General features: G+C 42.1%; 1 protein-coding gene across 1 annotated transcript in view; it reads right to left on the bottom strand.

Moving 5' to 3' along the window:
- Positions 1-25579, bottom strand: part of VPS13B (vacuolar protein sorting 13 homolog B) — a 5424989-nt gene that overhangs the window by 4441616 nt on the left and 957794 nt on the right. Inside the window, exon 14 of the mRNA XM_044065647.1 lies at positions 13641-13810. Within this exon, the coding sequence (XP_043921582.1) occupies positions 13641-13810 (170 nt within the window). The remainder of the gene's footprint in view (positions 1-13640; positions 13811-25579) is intronic.

The following is a 25579-nucleotide window of genomic DNA, read 5'->3' on the forward strand; positions in this document are numbered from 1 at the left end:
GAACCAAAGTCCTAACAGTAAGGAATGAATAAAGATTTACAACATCAAATGTACTCCTTATACAAGGGAAGCTATCCCATGGTAGGTCAACCTACCTCTCAGATGAAAAGTGATTTGTGCTTGAATGAGTACAACATCTTAAGCAAGCAACCCAGGGTGGGAGTTACATGGAAAAACTGGGCTAGCCAGAGGTGTTTTGAGAACAGATACCACATAGGCATTGGGACTTAGCACCCTTTCAAGGTTTGCTACTTCCCTGTAACACCCACCCTACGGGGAATTACTCTGCTTAGAAAACAGGTCATCTGTTATGTTGTTATGCATTTGTTTTTTTTTTAATTATATATGTTTTTATTTTTTCATTTCTGATGTAAAATAGTTTCTCCGCCTAATGTTTCAAAATTGGTATAGAATATGTAATCTAGTATTTTACATCTAGAATATAAATTACATACACATTTAATAATATCTATACACACACACAAACACACATTTTTTTACATTTTATATATATATATATATATATATATATAAAAACACAAAAAGCAGACACAGACACACAATCCCTCATACACACACACACACACACACAGATGCAGAGAGGCAGGCAGACTCATACACATACTTTGTAACTCATGCACACCAATTCCAGCCACTTTGTGTGTACCTCAGATGTCTAATTGTGATGAAATGAATAAATACAAAAGCTATGTACTCGCCATGATAGATTTGTGTTGTCTGTTTCCATCCTTTCTTAATGTATGGGGTCTTGGATCAGACTTCGGCCACTTTCAAGAGTTTGGATTCAGCGCTCAGGCTCCTCCCATTACCTATAATGGCTAGGCTAACTGAAATACCTCAGACAGAGTTTTTGCCTGCAGCAAAAAAGGCAAGAACAGAGTCTATGATAGAGAAAAGGGGGGGGGGGGGGCTGAAAAACTAGGTCTTGATAAGGAACCTCTAGGACCCAAGGCTAGGTCAGCCAGAGAAATACAGGAACCAGAATATCAAATGCTATAAAGCACATGAAAGGGAAGGTGGGTGGGGAGTTGAGGAAGGATGGAAATAGAGAACACAGATCTATCATTATGCTGAGATTATAACTTACTTATCAATGTATGAGACAGAGTCCACAGCTACTTTAACACTTGGGTGGTCCTGTGGAAGGGTAATCTGGAGCACAGATGAACCAAAAGACTCTCGATCTGGAATGTATGTTCAATTTATAATGAGAATTGAAGATGTGAATTTAGGACCAGGTGGCAGCTGCACAGATGTCATCATGAAGTACTCTGGAAAAGAATGTCAAAGTGACTGACCTAGTAGAGCGGGCTTTTGGGGAAATGAGCAATGGCAGCACCATCTGCTTGTAAACATAAGAAATGCACTCAGACAACCAAAAGGACAGTGTAACCTTGGATACTACTTTTCACATTTTGACAGGGGAGTAACAGAAAAACAACAGATCACTTTTTCTGAAAGGTTTGGTCTGATGTAAACAGAACCTCTAGCAAGTGTAACGTGTATTCACCTTTTTGGAAAATTTTGTGAAAAACAGAGCGAGATTAATGGACAGGTTAATAGAGGATTCAGAAGCCACCTTTGGCAGAAAAGAAGGGTTGGTTCTTAGACTCATTCTGTTTTTGTGAAAAGCCAAGTATGGGCATTTTGCAAATAAAGAATGGAGGTCAGTAATTCTGCTAGCAGAAGTAATAGCAACTAAGAATACAGGTTTCCACCATAAAAATTTTAAAACGGCCTTGGTAGCTGGTTCAAAAGGAAGACTAATGTAGTTAGGGCTTACAGTAAAATAATAATATCCCAAGGAGAAACCTTGTCTCTAAGTGGAGGTCATGATAGAACTGTTTCTCTAAGAAAGGCTTTAGATAGTCTTAAGAGTACAATGAGTGTGTGATTCTCTCCAATGTGAAAGGAAGATGTGGCCACTAATTGTACTTTGAGAGTGGAACAACTTGTTCCATTCTAGAAAAAGTCTGCCAATAATTCTAATATTGGTGAGAGGGGGGTCGAAAAAGGATCAAGACTGTTCTCAACTGTCCAGATGAACAATCTTTTCCATTTACTTTTCAAAATCTTATGTGTAGAAGGTCCTTGGAAAGAACTTAAGACTATGAACAAAGGATGAAAATCTGGACTGCTTAGCCATCATTGGAACTGGAGAAAGCTCGGAGTCAATTTTTGGGAATGAATATCTGGGTAAGGTAACCCTGATGGGTGAGAGAATAGATTTGGAGCATAGTTCAGTACCCAGGGAGGGTGTACCAGAAGAGGCTAGAGAAACAGAAATCATACCTGTCGAGACCAGTAAGGGGCTATGAGGATGGCTGATCTTCACCAGTGCCTTGTGTAAAAACTTTGGAATCAGAAGAATGGGGAAAGGGTATAAAGAAGTCGGGGCCAACTGTGGGAAAGAGCATCCCTCAGTGAATCCCCCCCCCTGGAATTCAGAGAGAAGAAAGTACAGTTGTATAAGAACTTACAGTAAGAGTAGAATTCATACTGATCACTGCTGTATTATTCCTGGCATAAGGGTTATCACCACTAATGTCCAGTCAGGGTACCAAAACTTTACCTTCCCTAGGTTGCATGACATGACTTCAGCTCATATGCACTGGGGATATATAGCTGGACATATGAGTGCGGATCCTCAGACTATCACCAAGCCAGTGGCCTGAAGACTACTGAGAAAGGAGACTGGTCGGCTAGGAATGGTATATCTTGAATAAAATAAAACTCCCCTGTTCCCATGTAACAGGGCAGTGGTTTAAGCAAAGGAGCAAAGGGAGATAAGAGATGCACAGTGGGATGGACTACTGCAACAGTGATCAGCAGGACATCTACTGTCATGATAAGTTCTTACCCAACTGTACTACACCCTGACTGAAATGATTGTTGCAGTATTTCTGACAGATGGGTGTTTCCTAAAGCTAAAAGGAAGAAGGAAGGATGGTTGGTTACTGAGTAGAAGAGTTGTCCAGCAGACTGGACAGGACTGACCTACCAAAGGCTGCCCTGGACCTGCAGAAAGCATAGACTTTGTAATGTTTGGAAAAAATGCATACAGAAGACCAGTCAGGCTCCAAGATAGCAGTGGAGTCTATTTGTTCATGAAATGCACCTAGGGAAGCCACTGTCCTAGTGGAATGTGCTTTAGGGCAAGAAGACAAAAGTCTTAACATAGTGTGAGTAGCAGAAAGAAGTTTGTATGAAGACTGGCTGGTCCAACTTAGGGCCCATAAATGACACAAAAAGCTGGTCAGTGTTTTTGAAGGATTTAGTTTTGTCTAGATAAAATCTGAGTTGCCATTGAATTTCCACAGAATGGAAGATCCCCCCCCGTTTTGTGGATTGGGAAAGAAAGTGGGTAGATGAATAGCCTGATGGAGGGGCATCTCGTTTACTACCTTAGGCACGAAGGATGGATTAACCATGATAGCCAACCCATTCTTGTAAAAAGAAGAAAAGAGGGACTTGGAATGAGAAGCTTGTAATTCAGAAACTCTCCTAGCAGTGGTGAGAACCAAGAAAAGGATAGCTTTCCAAGTTCAAAACTTTAGAGAAGCTTGTAATTCAGAAACTCTCCTAGCAGTGGTGAGAACCAAGAAAAGGATAGCTTTCCAAGTGCAAAACTTTAGAGAAGTGGAACATGCTGTTTCAAAAGGAGGCAGTGTAAGCTTTTCACTCACAAATTAAGATCCCATGGGGGAAGAGATGGGTTTCCTTGGTGGGTTAAGATGCATGACTCCCCCGAGGAAAAGCTTGACCTACACCCTAGCCAAAAGTGGAAGGCTAGGAGGGAGGGAGGGAGAGAGGCGGGCAGGTATTGACAGCTGACAGGTACGTTTTTGTAGAAGACTAGGCCAAAACAGACTTAAGCAATTCACAGAAATATTGCAGTATAGCAGGAACTTGTGATAAGACTGGGTCCTGACTATGTTAGCAGTACCAATAGGAGGATCTTTTCCATTTAGCTATATAAGATTTTCTAGCAGTGGGTCTCCTGAAAGCCTGTAAGACTTGTACCTTCTCCTCAAAGAATAGATGTCTTTGAGGAATTAAAATCCTGTCATCCATATGGTCAAGTTGAGGGATGAAAGATTTCGGTAGAGCAGCAAACCATTTTGCTGAGTTATCAGGTCCAGTTGAAGAGGTATTTTCCTGTAATTTCCTTTTTTCAGGTGAAAAAGCAGGGGAAAACAATGCTGCCTCAGTCAAAAGGGTGCCAGTAAAAATAGTTTGGGTGATTCCTTTTGTGCCTCAAGAAGATTTTTTGAAGAAGAGGCAGAAGAGAAAAAGCACACAGGAACTACCCTGTCCCATTGGAATGAAAAGGCATTTGTCCACCAGGCTGTGGTTCAAGGGACCCTGATGCAGAACTGGGGGAGCTGATGGTTGGTTGGTGATGAAAAGAGGTCTGAGGAGTGCCCCACAGAAGGGTGGTAGTCTTGAAAATCTGTTTATTCAATGCCCATTTATGGCAGTCCTTTAGGGAGTGGCTTAGGGAGTCTGCTAGAACACTGTCCTGAGAAAGAATGTATTTGGCTGTAAGCATGATGCCCATCTGGGTGGTCAAACTCCATGCTTCCTGTGCTATCTTGCACAGCTGAAGACCTGGTGCTTCCCTGTTTATGTACCACATGACTGTGGCATTGCCTGTGTACAGTAGGAGTGGCCCAGGTTTCCAAAGGTGGGTGATGGTCTGAAGAGCTAGTGAAAGAGCCCTCATTTACTTCAGATTGATATGTTCATTCAGTAAATGAAGTTGCCATTTGCCCTGCACTCAGTGTGTTCCTATCCATGCCCCCAAGCCTCATCTAAGGCATCTATATGAATGACAGTTCTGGGTTGCGGATGACCCATCCTTTCCTCCAAAGCAGCTCCTTCTTGAGGCAAGGAAGGAAAAGAATCAGGGTGTCCAAGGGTTGAGACAGTGCTGGGACTACACTGATTTCAGATACAAGTGGATTTTTCTCACGTGAAGTCTTGCCAGGGGAAGCATAGGGGTGGTGTCTGCCATGAACCAAGAAGCTCTTAGCACCTCCCTTGAAGAGAAATAGGTTGCAGAAGAGAGGTTTTGGAAAAAATGGACAGAAAATTTTCTTCTGGGGAAGGACAGCATAGATTTCCTGTGTGTCCAGTCTACAGTCCAGGAAAAACAGGTCCTGTGTAGGGGCTATGTGGGATTTTTTGCAGTACGTAGTGGCGGGTAAAGAACAGATGCTGAAGGAGATCTTCTGAAGAGAGAGCCTAGATCTACAGGTCGTCCAGATAGGGGGGGGGGGGAATCTGGATTCCCCGAGTGAGGGAGAAAGCCGGTACTGGAGCTAGACTCTTTGTAAACACTCAAAGCTCAGAAAGACCAAAAGACAGAAAAAAAAAAGAAAATGAGAGGAGCCAGAGGAAAACCTGATAAATGTCCTGCAAGGAGGACAAATGGGTGAGTGTAAAAGTAGGCATCCTTCAAACCCAGTGAAACTAAGAAAAGCTTGAGGGGGTTGAAAGGCAGAAGAGTGTGAAGAGAGAACATTTTGAAAGATGGAACCTTCAGAAATGTTTAGGAGAAACAGGTCTAGTATGGATCTCCACTGCTTTTCCTTCCTTGGCACAAGAAAAATACTAGAGTAAAATCATTTTCCCATTAAGTCCTTTAAGACTTGTTAGATGGTGTCCTGATTAAAGAGGTCTTGAATAATAGGGCCAAGACGGGACATGTAAGGAGGTTGTGGCATGCCTTTCGGGGGGGGGGGTATTTTCCTAGGACATAGCATAATTGTTGCTGATAATGGACGAGACCCACTTGTCTTGTGGTAATAGTTTCTCACTTGGCCAAGGAAAACGACAGTCTTTGGGAGAGAGAAGTAATGGCCTGAGGGCAGGGGGAGGGGTACTGAAGAGGAGTCATAGATTTTTACTTCCAAAGGGGGGCCTCCCCATTGGAGGTTCCCTATGGGGTTGTCAGAGTACCTTTTTCTAGGGGATTTTCTTTGTTTCTGGGATGTCCTAGGGTCCCTTCGAATGAAGGAGGTAGATTTAGATGGGTAGTTCCTATGACATCTAGGAACAGAGGAGAGTTGAATCTGCCTGCAGTCTTTCATAGTAAGTCTTTGTCTAAGGAAGAGTCTAGAAGTTTAGATTTGAAATCTTCAGGGATAGACAGTGTGAAGCCATGCATATCTATAAATTACAGAACCAGGGGCAGCTGCCCTAGAAGCATCCACAGAACCATAACTACATTTAATGTTGTGTCTGGCTATTTGAGTGGCCTGGGATAGTAGGCTCTGCATTTGTTACTTTGACTCTGTTGTAGGAGGATCCAGCATAACTTTGTTTAAGGAATGCAAGACAGATCAAGTACTTTATTTGAGTCTAGTAATCAATTGCACTAAATGTAAGGGTAGCAGAGATGCAAACCTTCTTTCCCCATCTACCCATGGTCCTACTAACCGTTTTCCATAGGTAGGGCATTTCCAGTGAGCAGACGCTTAAGATGGTTTATCAAAAGAAAGAGAGGGAGGGAGAGACTGCAGAGAAGTCTGCCAGTGGATTCTTGTATAAGTATATTAGGTCATCAGACACCTTGCAAAACTTACTTGGTCTTTTAGGAGCTGGTAGATGAGAATCAGATGCAGAAGAGGTGGACTGAAAAGTGTTCTAGAAAGCCTCAAGGACAGGAGGGAATGAAGAAGGGGCAGGGCTATCTATTTCTAAAAGGCTGTAATACCTCTTCTAAACAGAGATTTGAGTGGATTGCCATTCAAAGTGTTTCAACATTTTCTGGATAATCTCCCCAAAGGAAATTTCTCAATAATAATGTTTGTAAATAGAAAGCTTGTTTCAAGGAAGGGTCAATCTCTGAGACACTTATCTGTCTCTCCAGCATGTTTTGTTTGACTCACTAACTAAGTTTAGATCCCTAGATCAGGTGACCCTTATGCTGTTTGCGTTGCAGATATGTAGCAGCTCCATCAGGGCTGGATTTGTGAGTGGCTGGTAGGTCACGCATAGGTCAACCCTTAATAAATCAGTAGGAGACTGAGTAAAGGGATATGGATTTTAGTTTATCTGCATAGAACATGTTGTTTACTGCCTGTATTTCTTTGTGAAGAACCTCTGAGGTCATTCCAGCTGCTGTAAGTGTCTAGTCAAGTGCATGCTAAATGGCTCATTGTACTTGATTATTGATTTAATTAGGGCTGAGTACAGAGAAACTATAATTTCCTTGGATCTGGATGCTATACCTTTACTTGCAAGTTGTTTCACATAGAAAGACTTCCTCACCATTGCAGACATATGGTGATCAAAGTTCAGGCAACTATCTGTATACCTAGATTTCACCTCTGAGTCTACTCTTAGGGGTATGTTACTGATGATGTAATTTGCAAGGGAAATTGACTTCCTAAATGGAATGATAATGCATTTTTTCACATTTAGTTTTAGACTAAGGTTCTAGCACCAATCATTTTCAGATCTAGACCCTCTTGAAGGATATCTACATCAGTGGGGGACTCAGTGACTGGCCCCAGCTTGCAGTCATCTGCAAACTTTGTCATCCAGAAGCCTTCCACATTAGCCTGGACTTCAGAGAAGTATATCCCTAACAGGAGTGGTCCCAGCCAGGTCAAGGCAGGCAGTATGGACTGTTTTAATTTCACCCATGGCCTTAGTGAGTTTCTCAAAGAAATCCACAAGATTCAGTAGGCATGACCTGCTCTTGGGCCAAATTGGATCAGGTCTCCTATGTCATTATTTATCTGGTCCAGGATTATCCTTTCCATGGCCTTACATATAAGAGTAGTCAAACTTATGGATCTGTAATTTCCAGAGTGATTGGGTGGTCCCCCTTTATGCAGAGGGATGACTGTTGCTGTCCTGCACTCTGTCATGACCAAGTCAGTCCTGATGCTGTGGTTAAACAGACATCCTAATGGGCTTGATAAGTCCTGATTTAAGCCATTTAAGAGACAACCTGGTATATCGTCAAGCCCCACTGAAGCAGTATTTTTTAGTTTTAGAGAGAGCAGTGGTAACCTGTTCTTTGGTGATAACTGGTGGTGGAGTTGTGGAGGGTATTTTTTTGGGGAGAACTACGGGTGACGGGGAGGCGAAATCTGTGGTGAATTTGTTGGCCAGCAAATTTGCTATATCTTCTGGCTACATATAGGTGATGCCCTCTATAACTAATTCCACACATTATTGGGTGTTCCCCTTAGGATTGCGGACATAACTGAAAAATGCCTTACGGTTAACCTTAGCTTCGGAGACTATTTTTACTTTAAAGTCACCATGACCTTTTGCTCTGTTGTGCACAATTCCTCTTACTTTGACAGGATTTTCTTTCTTCTGTTGTACAGCATATTAATACTAGTGGTCCACCAGGGTGGCTTGTTTTTGCGGTTTGACCTGAGTTTATTACAGTCTGGTACTGCAATTTCTATGCAGTTGTTTATATGGTTTTGCAGGGCTTTTGTGTATACATCTGCATAGATTTCTGTGTTTTCAGTATTTGGGGGAGCCTGGAAACTAGTTATGCCATCCCTTATAGGGAGTAATTTACCTTAGAGAAGTTCTTCAAGTTTTTGGGAGTAAGTGGTAGGACTAGTTTTACCTTTACTTCATGGAACACTGTTTTGTGATCTGATATTCCCAATGAGGACATTACGCTGTGGGGTGCAGCACTCTCCCATATTTGCTTCCCTAGTGGGAGTGCAGACTAGCTGCTCCAGGGCATTTGAATTTACAAAGTCAAGAAATCATTGAGTCTGCATGTCACTGGTCATGTAAGCCTCCCAATTAACAGAGGGGTATTGGGCTGGGTGGTGAGTGATTCTCGTAACTTCAGGTATGATGTACGAGTTTCCTGATTCATGGTGGGGGACCTGTAGCGAGCACGAATATGGTATTGGACTTTCCCATGGTTAGTTGGACATGGAGTAACTCAAGCATGTCATATTGTTTGGCCAGCCTTGAGGAGTGCTTATCCTTAATGCAGATAGGTACACACATACACCTCTACCTTTTGCTCTTTCATGTTTAGTAGGTGGTTGAAATGTATGAAAGGTGTTACAGCTACACACTGCCAGAGTGCTTTCTGTGGCTTTGAACCATGTTTCAGTAACTGCACAGATGTCAGCATTCCCTAGGACGAGGAGAGCTTCCAGGGAGTGCAGTTTCTTGACACTCCTAGCATTCAGCAGTAAAACTTTTACCTTCCCGAGCAGCTTTTGTTATACTGGAAGGTTTGTCCATTTGGCAATGCACATAAAAAGGCACTATAGGGGGTGGATAATGTTTTGGCCAATATCCGAAAGCCTAGAAGTGACAGGTGTAGACCATCCCCAGCAAAACAGCGTGGCCTGCCAGGCATGTCCTCACCATCTGACAAGTACCACCAGTAGCTAAGCCAGAAACAAACAATTTCTTTTCAAGTGCTGCAAACATCTGCATCTATACAGGCTTCGTCTACTACATTCAACTCTTGTGAAGTTTAACCCAAAGTCAGGACTTGGTTTATAAAATACCTTTCCACTTGTAATGAAACAACTGATATATCTACAAACAGCTACAACTGTGGTAAGGAAACTGGAATGTAAAAATGAAATGTTTTCTTGAGATTCTGTTAGCAATGGGAGGTAGGTCTTTAAGTAAAGCAGCATGCAAAAGACAGGGTTCTAGAAAATGTAGCATTAAAGTATTGTTAACCTAGTCAACCATGCTGAAAGACAGGCAGCGATACTAAAATGTGCTTAAATGAGACAGATACATCTTGATCTTGTACAAGATCATCTGCAGCCATTCTGCACTGCTGGTCAGATTCAGGGTTATAATATGGACTCAACTTTCAAACCTTAGAAGGAGGAGGATATTTTTCTCATAACTTCCTCTCTGTTTTAGTGGCACACAGTGATAAACTCCTACGTGAAATTTATAAAACGTGAGACTGACCAGTGACTTAGGCTCAGGAAAAACTGACAAGGGAGGGTAGAAGTCAGTACAGGCTTGCCTATCAAAGGGAGAGGCAAGCAGTCTGATGCACTGCAGTGCTGACACTTACTGGAGCAGAAGTGCACAACATACAGTTTGAAGGGCTGAGGATATCTGCTGGAAATTGCCAAGCCAAGTTCACCTGATAGCTGTCTTGTGTCTCTCTCAACAGAATTGTGCAAGTGCATTAGAAAAGACATTGTAGGCTTGCACACATGCAAGCATGCAAGTCAGCAACCAGAGGGAGGAGTAGGAACGGACACACACACAAAGATTCCATGGATATCAGGATGATGGTCCCCAGTGTCATCATAAACTCAGTCACTGAGGTGGCCACTACAGTGGAGAACAGGATCAAGATCAGTAAAAGGGGAAAGAGTGGTTGCCTGTATGGAAGGGAAAAAACACCACAAACACTACGGTTTTAGCTTCTTGAGGAAGCCTGCAAGTTTTCAAGCCAGGCCAAGCTGGCTGTCTATTCTAAAATAAACACTGTCTGTGTGAGCTGCAAACAAAAGTAAAGATCAAACACAGTAAGGTATAGCTGCAGTCAAGTATATGGGTAACCTCTGCACCATTAGAATCTAGGCTCTGAGGGGATTTACACAGGCTAGAATTTAAGAGTCGCCAAATAGCACAGTTTATGTTTTATCACTAAAGGTACAGTCTCCTGTCTTCAAACCACTTCCAAATCTTGTTCACAATATACTGCAAAGGTAGTTCTATGTCACAATTACTTCCTTCACAGAGAATTTGATAATCCATTCACTGTGAGGATTTTAGGCTGACAATATCCTCCTTAAGGTCAATAAGAAACACAGAACCAGTTTACAGTAAGTCATACCAGATATTTCAAGGGAGGAGGAGGTCTGGTCAGCCTTTACCATGCCTGTCCTACCTACTAAGTAGTTATACGTCAAATGCAAAGTCCCGCAACAAATCCTGAATTCAGTAGTTTGCTACTACAAGACTGTGGTTGACATCTGCAATCATTTTAGACTTACAAAACAATACCCAGTACCCATACATTATCTGTTCTGTTCAACATGTTATAAGTACATTCTTGTAAGCATGTCACAGACATTTGTTCCTGGCCCTCATTTCTTTTTTTTGTTTGTTTGTTTTAAACAATTCTTTATTAATGCATCATTATACGTTTTCCAATAGTCAGTAACATAACAAAAAACACAGATAGTAAAAAAAAAAAAATAAGAAAATAATATTAAGAAGAAACAGGTACAAGAAAAACAAGAATGGAATAAACTTTAAACTCAAGGACACTGCAAGACAGATAAATCAGATGACACCTGTCTTAGAATCAAGATTATGTAAAACTTAAAAAGTAAAAAAGGGTGGATCCTAGATGATGTCATAAGGTACTGCAACTCAAATCCACTATGACAAGTCAAACTCAAACTTCTCAACAAGAAAGAGTACCAGTGAAACTTGTCAAAAGATGCACTCTTCAAAACTGTGGTTAAATCACTAAAACATTTTTTTTCAGGGGCTCTACGTGAGAGTTAATTTATCCCCCCCAATCCTAAGTGTAAAAATTTCACTGTTGCTCATAATCAGGGTAAACAAAAAACCTTGCAAAAGGGTGAAGCAGTGCTTGGACAACTTCAGCCTCAGAGTAGAGCCAAAATTATGCAAAACCCACCCAGGGAGATGAATCTTTGACCAGATTCACTTGTCCAGTATCCTTCCAGAAAAAAGTTGTTTTCTATGGCAAGTAGATCTCCACTGAAACTCTGTTCCAGCCATTTATCTTTCAAGACCATATATTTAGTCATACTGTATTATGTCTCCTATCCTTGAGCCACATTTCTTTAACGTGTTAAGAATCTGACAGTTAATGCACAGGATTAAGGCAAGCTACTTCCTACAGGCTATGGTTTGATTCCCCTCAGCCTCCATTTCCCTATGGTGTGACTCAGTGCAACTCAATTAACCAGACAGTGGTGTGGTGCAACTAGGAAATTGGGCTAGGCTCTTCAATGGTCACCTAAACCATACATGTAGTAACTACCTATGAATAAATGCCTCTCACTACAAAGATGGCTTGGCTCATTCTGGAGTACCTCCTCCTTAACTCATTCTGGATATGTGATTTGTCCAGTTCTTGAAATTGTCACTACTGCTTTTTTTTTCTTTTTAATCTATTTAAGTAATTTGCTCACAGTCACACAGTAGGCAAACAAATGTGGAAGGACTCAACTTCTGTACCCTTGACGTACAGTAAGCAGCTCATTTACAGCTCAGAGCCTTCATCCTCTTAGTTATGCCTGAAAAGGAAGTCCTACTAACTCTGATAAAACTAAAGCAATGGGGTATGGTCCATCAAGCAATCTGCAAGCAAAAACAAAAGTATTTCAAATACTAAAACATCGGGTTTGATCGAAACTTGTCATTTTTATACTGCATTGGCACAATCTTCTCCAAACATCTCTCCACTTAGGGCAGTCTACTTTGTCTTAAATTTTCTCAAAGAAAGTGTCAAATACTCACTAGTCAAAAGTCATTTCATAATATACATATAAAGGACACGAGTCTGAATTCTACTGAAATTAATTCATTGTCTGATTACCCATTTAACCCAATTCAGTGTTGATTGCAAGCTAGAGCCTATTCCAGCCCTCATTAGGTGTAAGACAATTAAATGAATCGTGAACAGGGTGCCAATCCATCTTCGGATAGTGCACACAGTCTTTCACATTCACACAACGCACACACATCCAGAAAGTAATTTGTACGGACTAATTCACCAGTAAAATCTCTTCGAGATGTGGTATGAAACTACAGCACTTAGGAAAAAAGCAAATGAACAGAAGGAAGATGATCAGAGAGTCCACAGAGAAGTTATCCCAGCCAAGGACCAAACTGGAAAACTAAGAGCAACAACTCTATCCATCGTATTACCCTACTTGAAAAGGAATTTACACACAGCAGAATTCAAACTGATTTTTTGCTATGCAGAGGACAAAGCCCCCCTTACACACTCAACACGCAAGGGTTCCCACTATTACTTTTTATTAAATAAAGGGTGCAGAGGGCGAAGAGTTTACCGCACCTTGAAGAAAGGAGCATTTCACCACAAATTCAACAGCATCAACTTTATTTTCAAAGTGGTCAGTGTGTTCACTCTCACAGCAAGTGTACATTTCAATCAAAAATATTTCCTTACCCAAAACAAAACATGGGCTGACTACACTAATTTCTGCCTCTGAAATCAACAGTAACGGTCTTTAAATTGTTGTTGACTAACTCTGTAATTTTATCCTTCTTTCCCTAGTCAGGAAATACCATGTGATAACATGAAAAGCATTTCTGAATACTTACACATTTCACCATAGAAAAAAACTTTTCTTTATGTTTCACTTTTATTATTTATATGTTAAACAAGTAAATGAATCTAATCCATGATGCAGTGTAAAATACATGGACAGTCCAAAACAGCAATCAGCTAGAATGTTTTTGGCAAGTGTATGGAAACTGGATCAGCCACAATGTTCAAACCACAACAAAATGAAAATGACTTGTACGGGATTAACTGCAAAGTATAACCTGCACCGTGAATACATAAGCAAGACATTCTGTAATGCCAAGGGAATTATTAACATTTGCTATCATAACAGTACCTTTTGACCCATAATGACAGACAGCAAATGATCCAGCAAGTTGAACTCAGCCATAGTGAAGGAAATGCTACTCTTGAGCACTGTAATACACGTCAGGCGAGTTGGAATATATTCTTCCAAGGACATCACTTCTTCTGGAGTTGGCAGTGGTCGGTTTTCATCCACAATAACTAAAACACAGATTAATGTAGAAGTATGTTACACAATCAGCACTGATTACTAAAATATTCACAGACATGGGGCATATTTGTATGCACACCTGTTTGCATCTGTCTTAAGAAGTGTATGTGAATGTCACAGAAGCCAAAATGTACACAGAAGCCAAAATGTACACAAACATATACAAATACCGGTAAAATGCAGCTATGTTTTTGACAGTAGTTAGAAAACATAAAAATAACAGGCCTGCATTAACAGACGACAAAGTTACTGCTCCTAATGAAAATTATGATGTTCATTATTTCATTGTTAATGGCCTTCTTTAACTCAAAAACACTGATGATAATTTTCAGTGCATGTCAAGTTATGGTATTATGCCAGTGAAAATATAATTGTACATGTTAAATAAGTAGACAAAAAACAGGAAAGAAGTACTTTTTTCCCAAAAATCAAAACTGCTGATGTGTGGCAATGTCTAATATTTCTGGTGGGAAATTTTCTTAAGTACAGCATGTTCTCCTGTACAGTTAAAAACCACTATTCATTTAATGTTTCTTTATACAATCCCTCACCAAATCATGAGTTTCATGAGAACAGTGAAACTACAACTCATCTTTCACAACAGTGGAATAATTTCCAAAACACAACTAATTTGAACCAAGTGTACCCATATAAATTGTTAATGACAAAACTTGAAAACACGTTCACTGAACTTCTCCCAGGTATTAAAAAATATGGAGCAATTATTATTTTCATTCATAAATAATTTGTGTGATTTTTACCTATATCGAAACATATTTGGGATTATGTTTGCCTTAGTTTACTGCTACAGTAAAAGACTGTAGCATAAAACTAAGGCAATAGAAGAATGTGAAATCTTACACTGCTAGGAATACCTGAAAAGATTACAGAATATGTACTTGCAACACTTTCATGCAGTTATTGCCAATTTATTTTAACTGTGCAGGTCTGCCACTAAGAAAAGATGAAGAAATAGGAAATGGTATAAGGTGATGTTTTTCTATATCACTGTTTCAGTATCCAAAACAAAAGGTATCTCCTGCCCAGGGCAGCCTGACGTTCAGCCAGTATCCAAAAGCCTAATGATCTTGTATGTGCTGTACGTCACATTTATGTTCCCTGCACAAAATGTAGGGCATAAAAGAGATGTACGGAAGCAACCACCCAGAACTTCATTGCCACTAGTTTGAACGCCATTATTGCTACTTGGTCTGAATGCATTGTTGCTGTACTGATTACTTAGCCAGCAGATAAGCACCCAGTTGGGATTATTTTTACTTTTCTTGGTCTTGTATTTTATTTTTCTGCCTAGAGTTCATGTTATTCTACAAGGGAAAATGTCAGTGTGGGAGTCAGATTCCCCATAAGGATTGTTACAAACAGTGTCTTTTTTTTGTCTGGGTGCTTCCCATGACCATAACCTCTTGTAGTATCTCTAAGGCATTTGTGCCTAAGACACTCAGAAGCCGTTTATCTTCCCTGGCCATTTATCTAGAAAACCAGCGGCTTAGCCCAGGGTACCATGACAGAATCCTTTAACCTTAAGATACTTATGCTAAGTAGGAAGAAGAGCAAGTCTCAGATGGATTCTTTACCTGTCCAGCCTCCATCGGATGTCTCTCTGAAGTGGGTAATAGCTTTGTAGGTAGTCTGGCATCTACATTGGATTCCTCTGCCATGACCCCATCAGAGGCTGGCATGGATCCATCTTTTTCCGCATCATCTGAGGCTTTGCAGGTGTCTGCTCTGGACATCGAGGGGGAACAGAAGTTGATTATCTTGAAGAGTCTTAGATGGATTCCACAGATATTGGTCAGGGAGGAGGTTCCAGATTCCCTTACTGAATCTCTCCAAGGGTCAGAACCTCTGGTACTTGTTAGGGCTGATGTCACTTTCAAGAAAAGGCAGAAACTAAAGCATGTTTTGATCCATGCTAAGGATTCTCAAAGGGAATGGCAAGAGTTTACTCAGGGCTTGTTTTCTGCCTTGATGGCCCTAAAGCCTCCTCAAGGGGTTTTGGTACCTGCTCCTCCCTGGATCTCTACCCCCTCTAAACAGCTTAAGGAATCAGATTCCTTGGATGAGGATTCTGTGTCTGATGAGGGGGTATTTGCCCTATTCTTCATGGTTCTGAAGAAGAGGAGTCTGTTAGCCTTGAGTTTCCTTTTGAGGAATTCTCCTTTGGGGACACAATTACTAGGATGATAGAATACTTTAAGTGAGATTCTTCTCAAGTGTCTGACATTAAGAGAAGATATTATGAGTTGCTTCAGGTAGATTCATAGGCTCATAGGTGTTAACTAGGCTAATGGCCCTGGAACATTTACAAGCCTAGCCCATAGAAGTGCCCTGGAATTGTGCCGCTCGACATTAGCTCCCAGTGCCTCTATCAAGTACAGCCACTGGAGTGATCCCCAGGGTGAACTTTCTATTTCCCATCCACTCATCAAGATTTATCTTGAAGAGGGCCAGTGAGGCGCTCTGCTTGACATGTATGGGTAGTCTATTCCAGAGCATGGGCGGTCTCTGGGTTATGAACCTGTCCCTCCAGCATGTTCTGTTGACTGTGGCAATGAGGTTGAGGTCTCTGGAGCGTGTGGTGCAGAGGGACTGGGATTTCTTTTGATGCAGCATTTCTAACAGAGCTGGGTCAAACATGGCTTTGTAAGTTTTGATACTCCTAAATCACTGGCAGTTCCTCCTGTGTTGGCTGCCTTGTTAGATACTTTCATTGCTGCTTCCAAGTCTCCTGATTTTCAGCCTCCTGCTCCTAAGAAACCTGATAGGCTCTATAAGGTTCCTGAGGATTGTCAATTTTTATTTAAATGCCCTTCTGCTGATCCTGCTGTGGTGTTAGTTTCTTCTGACAAGCCTTTTAAACTTTTGCCTTCTGATAAGGATATTAGGGCACTGGATCGATAAGAACGTTTACACTACTTCTACTTTGGCCTTTAGGGCTGTTAATTACCAGACCCACATGACCAGGTATGCTCTGGCCCTGATTACTCAGGCTTGTCAGGTTATTTCTGACCTCTCTGTTTCTTATGGCACATTTTTTGCCTTATCAATTCTGGGTTCTGATTTTCAAGTGTCTCGCCACTCAAGTGTAGCTATGATGCTGCCGATGCTTCTTCATGGGCAATGGCTTTTGGGCCTGTCAAGAGGCATTATTATTGGCTTCATCTCCAGTCTCTGCCTGAGGACATTAAGGCCAAGTTGTTGGATCTCCTTTGAATAATAAACATCTTTTTGGACTGCTGCTGCTGACATTTTTAAGTTTCTTCAAGAGAAAGGCAAAGACTTGCAGGACCTTAAACATATTTTTCTCTCTACTATCCCTACAGAACCTACAGTTCATACAGAACCTCACCAGGCCTCCAAAGACAGGAAGCATGGCAGACAGGCCCCCTCTGTTTAGGCTTCTCAGACTTCTGTGGCCCAGAAACTTCCTTTATCTGATAAACCTGCTTCTCATTGACAATTTGACTCCCCTTCTTTTAGACCAGGTTCCTTTGTCCCTTTGGTTTTCCCATTGTCTTCCAAATTGGCACCTCATCACTTCAGACTCTTGAGCTCTTTCTACCATCAGTCGGTGTTACTTCATGGTATGGAAACCTCTCCCTCCTTTTTCAGGGATTCCTCAATCTCCTCTAGTGCAACTTCCTCATTTCCCAGAGGTTCTAGGGTCGTTGGTGAACCAAGGAACCATTAACCCTGTCCCCCTCTTCTCAAGTAGGAAGGGCTTTTATTTCAGGATGTTCCAGGTACCTTCACTCGGAGACCAATTCTGGATCTCTCTCGACTCAACAACTTTCTTAAGTCCCTCCTTTTCAGATGTTTACTCTTCAAACCCCGTTTCCCCTTTTATTACCCCAGGCTTTCCTGGTGTGCTTTGAACTGAAAGAGGCTTACCTTCATATCCCTCTTCACCCTCTTTTCAGAACGTTTTTACATTTCTCTGTGTCTTCCTTTCATTTTCAGTTCTCTGCTTTGCCCTTTGGTTTCTCTACTGCCCAAGGGTATTCACAAAATGCCTTGCTCCTGTGATTGCATTCTGCAGGCTCCAAGGCATTCAGATTTTTTCCTTACCTAGACGACCTGTTGTTTCAAATGCCTTCTCCCTATCACATGGTGCAGGATCTGAAGTTCACCATCTCTCTCCTTCAAAGTCTGGGGTTCACTATCAACTTCCAAAGGTCCGTCCGGACTCTCTCTCGGGATCATATGTATATGGAATGCAGGATTCAGACAGTGCCAATGCTAGCCTCTCTTCATCCTCCAAAAAACTTGTCACCGACACCCTTCTCTCAGTCTCTTCTTCCTCCGACTGCCATGCCAGCCAGGGAGTTTCTTTGGGCCCTGGGATTCATGGACTCTCCTATTCCAATGCTTCCTCTTGCCAGACTGCATATGCAGAAGCTTCAATAGTACCTCAGGTCAGTTTGGCTGCAGCACTGTCACCCTCTGCATTTCAGTATACCTCTCCCTCCCTGTCTATAGAGGGAATTTGAGTGGTGGATTCAACAGTCTGCTCTCAAACCAGGCTGGCCCCTTTCAGCCTCCAGTCTCTTCTCAAGAACTGTTCACCGATGCCTCAAACATGGGGTGCATTTTTTTTTTGGTTACCTGAAAGTTTAGGGTCTCCGGCCTACCCATCAGAAGCCAGACCATATCAACATCAAAGAGCTGGAGAGCTCTGATTTGGGCCCTTCAAGCTTTTCACTCCATGTTCTCTTTAGGCCCCTTGAAGGTGTACACAGACAACACTACAGTGATGTGGTATGTCAACAAACAGGGAGGCACAAAATCTTACCTCCTATGCAAGATAGCTCTTCAGGCTTGGGAGGTGACTCTCTGTTATCAGTTACCTCTTCAGGCAGCATACAGTCCTTCAAAGCACAATCTAGTGGCACAGTCCCTGAGTAGGTCCAAAACACAGGCTCACAAATAGATGCTTCACAGAGATGTGTTTCTGGACACTGTCCATCAGTGGGGTATTGCTCAAGTAGATTTATTTGCCTCTCCTCTAAACAGGCAGCTTCTTCTCTTCTGTTCCAGAGTGCCATGCCATCTGGCATGGAAGATGGATGCCCTTTCTTTTCCTTGGAAGGGAATGTTTCTTTATGCCTTCCCTCCTCTTCCTCTACTTCCAAGAGTCCTACAGAAGATTCAGCTGGACTCCCCAAAAATCTTGCTAGCTGACTTCTTTTTGGTAAAGACAACAATGGCTCCCACTTTTAATGCATCTAGCCAGGGACAATTACTACAAGCTACCTCACAGGCTGGATCTCCTCACAGTGGACAAGGGGGACTCATCCATCCTCAGCTGTCCACTCTTCAACTGACGCTGTGGATGATAGGGTTCTGATCCCTTTCAGGCATCTCTTTTCTGAGGGGGTGCTCAGGGTTTTACAGGAGGCAAGGAACCCTCAACCAGTAAATCTTACATGTCCAAATGGAAAAGATTTACTGCCTGATGCCATGCTTGTAACTAGAACCCTTTTTCAGTTGGGGTCACTCTAGTCCTCACTCATTTGTGCGAATTGCTCCAGTCTGGCCTGGCCAAGGCTTCTGTGAAGGCCCACTTGTCAGCCATTTCTGCTCGTCTGCCCTTGAATGCTCCTATGACTTCACATTATGAGGTCAAACAATTTCTTAAAGGGGTGAAGCATATTAGGCCTACAAGGAAACCTATTCCTTCTCCTTGTGACATGAATTTTGTTTTGAAAAAAATTACTCAGGCTCCTTCTGAGCCTGCAGATTCTGCTTCTTTGCAACATTGTACCTGGAAGACTGTTCTGTTCCTGGCTCTTACATCTGCTTGGAGGGTTTCTGAGCTTCAGGCCCTTACGGCTGTTCCTCCTTTTTTGGTTTTCACAGGGACAGGTGTCCCTTTGTACTAATCCTTCTTTTATGCCCAAGGTAGTGAATGAGTTGTCCTTGAATCAGTCAGTACAACTCCCTTCCTTTTTTCCTTCTCCTCAGTCTGCTACTGACAGGGTCTTGCATACCTTGATTTGCACAGACAGTTCAGGTATTACTTGGATAAAGCTAAGGCAATTCGTAAGTCTGATCAGCTTTTTTTTCCTTTCATCAGAAGAACATTGGGTTTGGCTGTATCTAAGCAAACTATTTCCTCTTGGATATCTAAGACCATTTTCTTTTGTTATACTTTTCATAGCAAATCTCTCCCTACTTCAGATAGAGCTCATTCCACTAGGGCTGTTACCTCTTCTGGTGCCTTCTTCAAGGGGTTGGAAACCAATTCCATTCTTGAAGATATTACTTGGTCTTCAGTGTATAACTTTACTAAGCATTATAAGTTGGATATGGTTTCTATGGCCAGAGCAGGTTATTGAAAACATTTTATGTGCTGATGGCTCTTCTTAGCCTTACACCTCCCATTTTGTTTCTTGAGCTTTTTTACTTTTACTTCTGTTTTGGATACTGTAACAGTGATACAGAAGATCATAGTACAGTTATATAAAATCTTATAACAATTGGTCATTTTAAACATAGTCAACATAGTCATTTTAAAGGGATCCAGTATCTGTCTGCCTGGGATGACATGGTCGACAGACCACAATGCTTTTTTTCCAGCAAAAGCGCTTACATTAAATCTTGTTTTGGTTTATCATATAATCTGTTGTGGTGGATTAAGTGGACTTTAAGCAGTTCAGTTGCCATTTTAGACCACAATGCTTTGCCAGAGATGGCCTGCACCTGTCACCCCTGGGATTCCGGATACTGGCTAAGGTTCTTGCCGCCCCTATAGTGCCTTTTTTAGGCAAGGGTCAAATGACAAATTCACCACCGTTAACAGGAACAGGCAAGCAAAAACTGAGGGTGATGCTACTCAATGCTAGAAGTCTAAATCTCAAAATGCACTCACTCGAGGCACTCCTTAAAATGGAGAACATCGATATCTGTGCAGTGACTGAGACCTGGTTCAAGGCTCCAGAGAGCACCCCTGCACTACAAGGCTATAACTCATACCACACTTTTCGGCCATGTAACCTGGACCGGAACACCAAAGGCGGAGGTGTGACCATATTCATTAAGGATATCCACACCTCCAGGCTAGTTGCTCAGCATAATTCAGCCGAGGTTATCCAAGTGCAACTAACTCTGGGCAAAACTGCAATCCAAACTGTAGCTTGCTACAGATCCCCCACCATGCCCCATGATTCCCAATCCTCTTTTCTTGATGTACTGGAAAATATTAGGGTTCAGCCAAACACCCTAATAATGGGCGATTTCAACTACCCCACCATTAAGTGAGAAAACTACTCATGTACCAACTCCTTCGCTCAACCCTTTCTGGAATTCAGAAACTCCAATGCCCTGGATCAACTTATCCACACCTCCACCAGGGGCAACAATATCCTAGATCTAGTCATTACCAACATGAATGACCGGTGTTCCACACCTGAAGTCAACGCCTCATTGGTCCGATCAGACCATAAGCTAATTACCCTAGATATCCACATCCTGCCCCCACCCCCATTAAGGAAACCATGGTAAAAAATTCCAAAGCCAACTTCATGTTTCTTAAGACAGAAGTGGTGAACTTCATGACACCCATGCAGATGGACAATACAGTTACGACTACTGAATCCTACACGACTGCACTTTATAAGCACTTACATGAGTGCATGGATTGTGCTATCCCAAACAGAACCAAGACACTATCCTCCAAAAAAAGGAAGCCAATCTGGTGGTCCCCTGCCATAAACAAACTGTACAACAGAAGGAAGAAACTGTTGCAAAAGAGAGTAAAATCCCATGAGTGGAGGAGCTCCCTGGTCAGCCTCAGTAAGAAGCTGCGAACCTTGATAAAATCCTCCAAAGCTAGTTACGAAAATACAATCGCCACTGATTCTAAAGACAACCACAAAGCATTCTATAGCTATGTCAAGAATCTCAATGGCAACACTCAGATCTGCTCTGAGTTACTGCACAATGGCACTAAATATACAGACCCAACTGATATTGCCAACATCCTGGCAGATAGGTTCAGTGCTAACTTTACCCCCTCTCACCCCTAAAGAGCCCATCTCTATACCGGAAGAATGCAAAGTTCCTGTAATCATGGCTGCACAGGTAAAAACTACACTCTCCAAAGCCAAGAACACAGCATCCATGGGACCAGACAACATCCCAGGCTGCGTTCTACATGAACTACAGAACAAACTGGCACCTCACCTAAGTATCATGTTCAATCATAGCCTCACTTCAGGCTTTGTGCCTGCTGAATGGCGCACAGTGACGGTTATCCCACTCCACAAGGGGAGAGCCACCACGGACCCCGGGAACTACCGCCCCATTAGCCTGACAAGCCTGGTCTGCAAGGCCATGGAACGTATCATCATGGAACCTATAAACAAAGACAATGGTACTCTCCAAACTCTGGACCCCACCTAGTTTGGGTTTGTAAAAGGCAGTTCATGTCTCCTACACCTGACAGACTTCTTTGAAGCAGTCACCAAAGCCGTAGATGAGGGTAAGGTGGTTCACACAGCCTATCTAGATCTTGCCAAGGCTTTCGATACCATCCCCCACTCTGGAATTATAGATAAACTCACTAAACTAGGTATAAATCCCTACGTCACAAGATGGGTTGCCAACTGCCTCACGGACAGAACCCACACTGTAAAAGTAGCAGACTCCAAATCTGACTTCAGACCAGTGACAAGTGGAGTACCACAGGGTTCAGTCCTGGGTCCTTCTCCTGTTTGGTATCTACTTCTCTGAAGTACAGGCTAACACAGAAGGACTTTGGCTAATGAAGTTCACAGATTACTGCAAATTAGGAGCCATAATCGAAACTCCTAACGATGTTGACATCCTACAAAAGGGCCTCACTGAGACAGATGCCTGGTGTCAAAGCCATTGCCTCAAGCTCAATGCCAAAAAGTTCAGTGTCATCCCCTTTGGTAAAAACTCTGTACCCATGAACTACAACATAGGCGGTAGTATACTTAACAACGAAAGTGTGATAAGAGACCTTGGGACACAGGTGGACGGTAGTCTCTCCTTTGATAAGCACATCGCCACAGTAGTCAGGAAATCCTTCAGCGTGGCACACCTCATCACAAAAGGTTTCTCAACCAGAAAAAAAAAGGGGTCACTGTTCCCCTCTACTCACCACTCATTAGACCCATTATAGACTACAACGCCCCTTTTGTTATGTACCTCACAAGACATCTACAACAACTGGAAAGGCTGCAGAAATACCTCACAAAGAGGATTACCGGCCTCAAACAGATGCTCTACGCAGACCGTCTCAAAGAATTCCAGCTTTACTCCATCGCATATCGCCTAGTCAGAGGTGATCTCTGCCCAACATAGAAAGCTATGTCAAACCCAGAGCTGTTGGACATGCTCCACTTAAAAGAAATCCCAATCCCTCCGGGCTACACGCTCTAGGGACCTAAACCTTGTCACAATAAACAGAACATGCCGGAGGGATAGATTCCTGTCCCAGAGACTTCCCATACTCTGGAATAAACTACCTATCTATATCAAACAAAGCTCCTACTTAGCACTCCAAGAAAAATCTTGATGATTGGATGGGAAATAAGAAATTCACCCCGGGGATCACTTATGTGGCTCTGCTCGACAGTGGCACAGGAAAATAATTTTCTTGGGTGGCAAAAGCCAGGGTTGCTTTTTGGCTGGGCTTGTATAGGCCCCAGGGCCGATAGCCTAGTGCCTACCTATGAACCTATGAACAGTACATGTCCTTTTTACTGCTGCAATATTTGCTCCTTCACTCCAATTCCCCTTGTTTGTTCTGCTTTTTGTTTTAGATTCCCTTCTGACTGAGGGTGTTCCCTTTTTATTCTGCATTTTTTTTCCTTCTGGATGCATATAGACTCCTTTGTCATACACAGACTGTTCTCCTCTGGGCCAATTCAGTTCTAGATAGTTGCGCCCATCCATCTCTTTTGTGTCTTATGTTCTGTCTGAGCATCATAAATGTGATGTGCAGCACATACAAAATCATTAGGCTTTTGTATACTAGCCAAGCATCAGGCTGCCCTGGGAGGGAGGTCCTTTCTGTTTTGGATACTGCAATAGTGAAGACAAGGACATCTACTGTTATGGTAAGCTTTTAAACAACTGTACTATATTAAAGGTTGGTGAGAGTGAAGTTTACCAGCCAGATGCAAGTAAGTTGTGCAAAATCCACTTTAAAGGCTGCCTCTATGGTGTAGAGAGATAAAGCCCTGATTGGTATATATATTAGTGATTGTGGTGCTAACAGACATTGCTGGGGAAGGGGTGGGGGAGGCAAGTCAGTCTGCTGCTATGTGGGCACCTGCTGGAGGTCTGCTGCTGCTATGCTGATGGCAGCTGGAAGGTGTGCATCATATCATGCAACATCTAAGCTGCAGACATGCTTGACTCTGCCAGGCAGCAATTATATACTTTGTATGCCCATGAAGTACGCACGTTTCTTACAACACAGCAGACCCTTTTTCTTTGGAAGGGATGCATATCAAGCTGCAAAAGGATAGGGTTACACCAGCATCACAAAAACATCACGACAGTTGCACCATGATCAATCAGTTTTCATCCCTTTAGTAGGTGGCGCAAATGGATCGTGTAAATCAGTGAGGTGAGAAAAATGAATGAATGAATTAATAAACCACTGTAAAAAAGACCAGCAGTTAAACTCAATGACAGCACTCAAATAAAATCTCACATTTTTACAATTACAGTCATCTATTTAAAATTAAAGCACAAGTACACTGATAGCATGCCACTTATGAGGCAAAACATAAAAAACCCTTGATTTCTGTTTTGTATGCACCCCTCTGTGGTTTTGCATCATAGACAAGCAATGACCAATGATTTGGGACTTCAACATCCCAAAGCAATAGAGGTCAGGTTATGCAGTTGCAGGTAGTGATTCAAAGTATTAGAACAGAGCTGTCGAAACTTGCTATAACATACATATAATTAAATAATGGTAAACAAACAAGCAGCATAACAACTATTAAGTATTACTCTTCTGTCAGATGCCACATTACGTTTTCCATAGCTTTGTGGTGAAAAGATGAAATATTTAACATCAGCAGTCCATCAAATGCCAGCCAAGGTGCATGGCATACTGTTAGGAGATCAACTGCATGCACTTCACTACAGCACAATAGGTAGAAACAGTCTAGCAGTTAGCACACTTAAGCAGAGCACTAAGACTCTGAATTGTTAATGAGCGGTTTCCTGTAATAAAGTACACATTCTTTCTACCTCAATTTGCCTACTGTGTGGCTACAGGTAAGTCACTGAATAAGACATTAATACTGGATCACCCCTGAAAAGGGACTGCTGTGTCTAATGGGCTTACACAGTTAACAAATGTAAATATATTTATTGACCTTCTTAAATAAATAACTAAAGAAAAAAAATCTGCATTACATAAAACAGCTAAAGCTGTTTACTGAAAAATACCACAGTACATCCTGAAATGTATCTATACCAGAGAAATGTTGAAGACAGTAAAGCCTTTTGTTCCAATGGTTTTAAGGACTGAAATCCATCCATCCAGCCAACCTCAACCCCTTTTCCCCATTTCTGCACATGGGGTCGCAGTGTCACTTCAGCAGTGACAATCATCTCGAGCCAAGGTTTATACAACCGGGTGGTTAGCCCTGCCATGGTAGTTCATTCGTAGTGCTCACTCGTACACACACTCTCACCTACAGCCAATTTAGGGTATCCAATCTATCTACTGCATGTCTTTGGAATGT

Source organism: Protopterus annectens, chromosome 3.part0 (genome assembly GCF_019279795.1).
Source record: "Protopterus annectens isolate FY-2018-M chromosome 3.part0, PAN1.0, whole genome shotgun sequence".
NCBI lineage: Eukaryota > Metazoa > Chordata > Ceratodontiformes > Protopteridae > Protopterus > Protopterus annectens.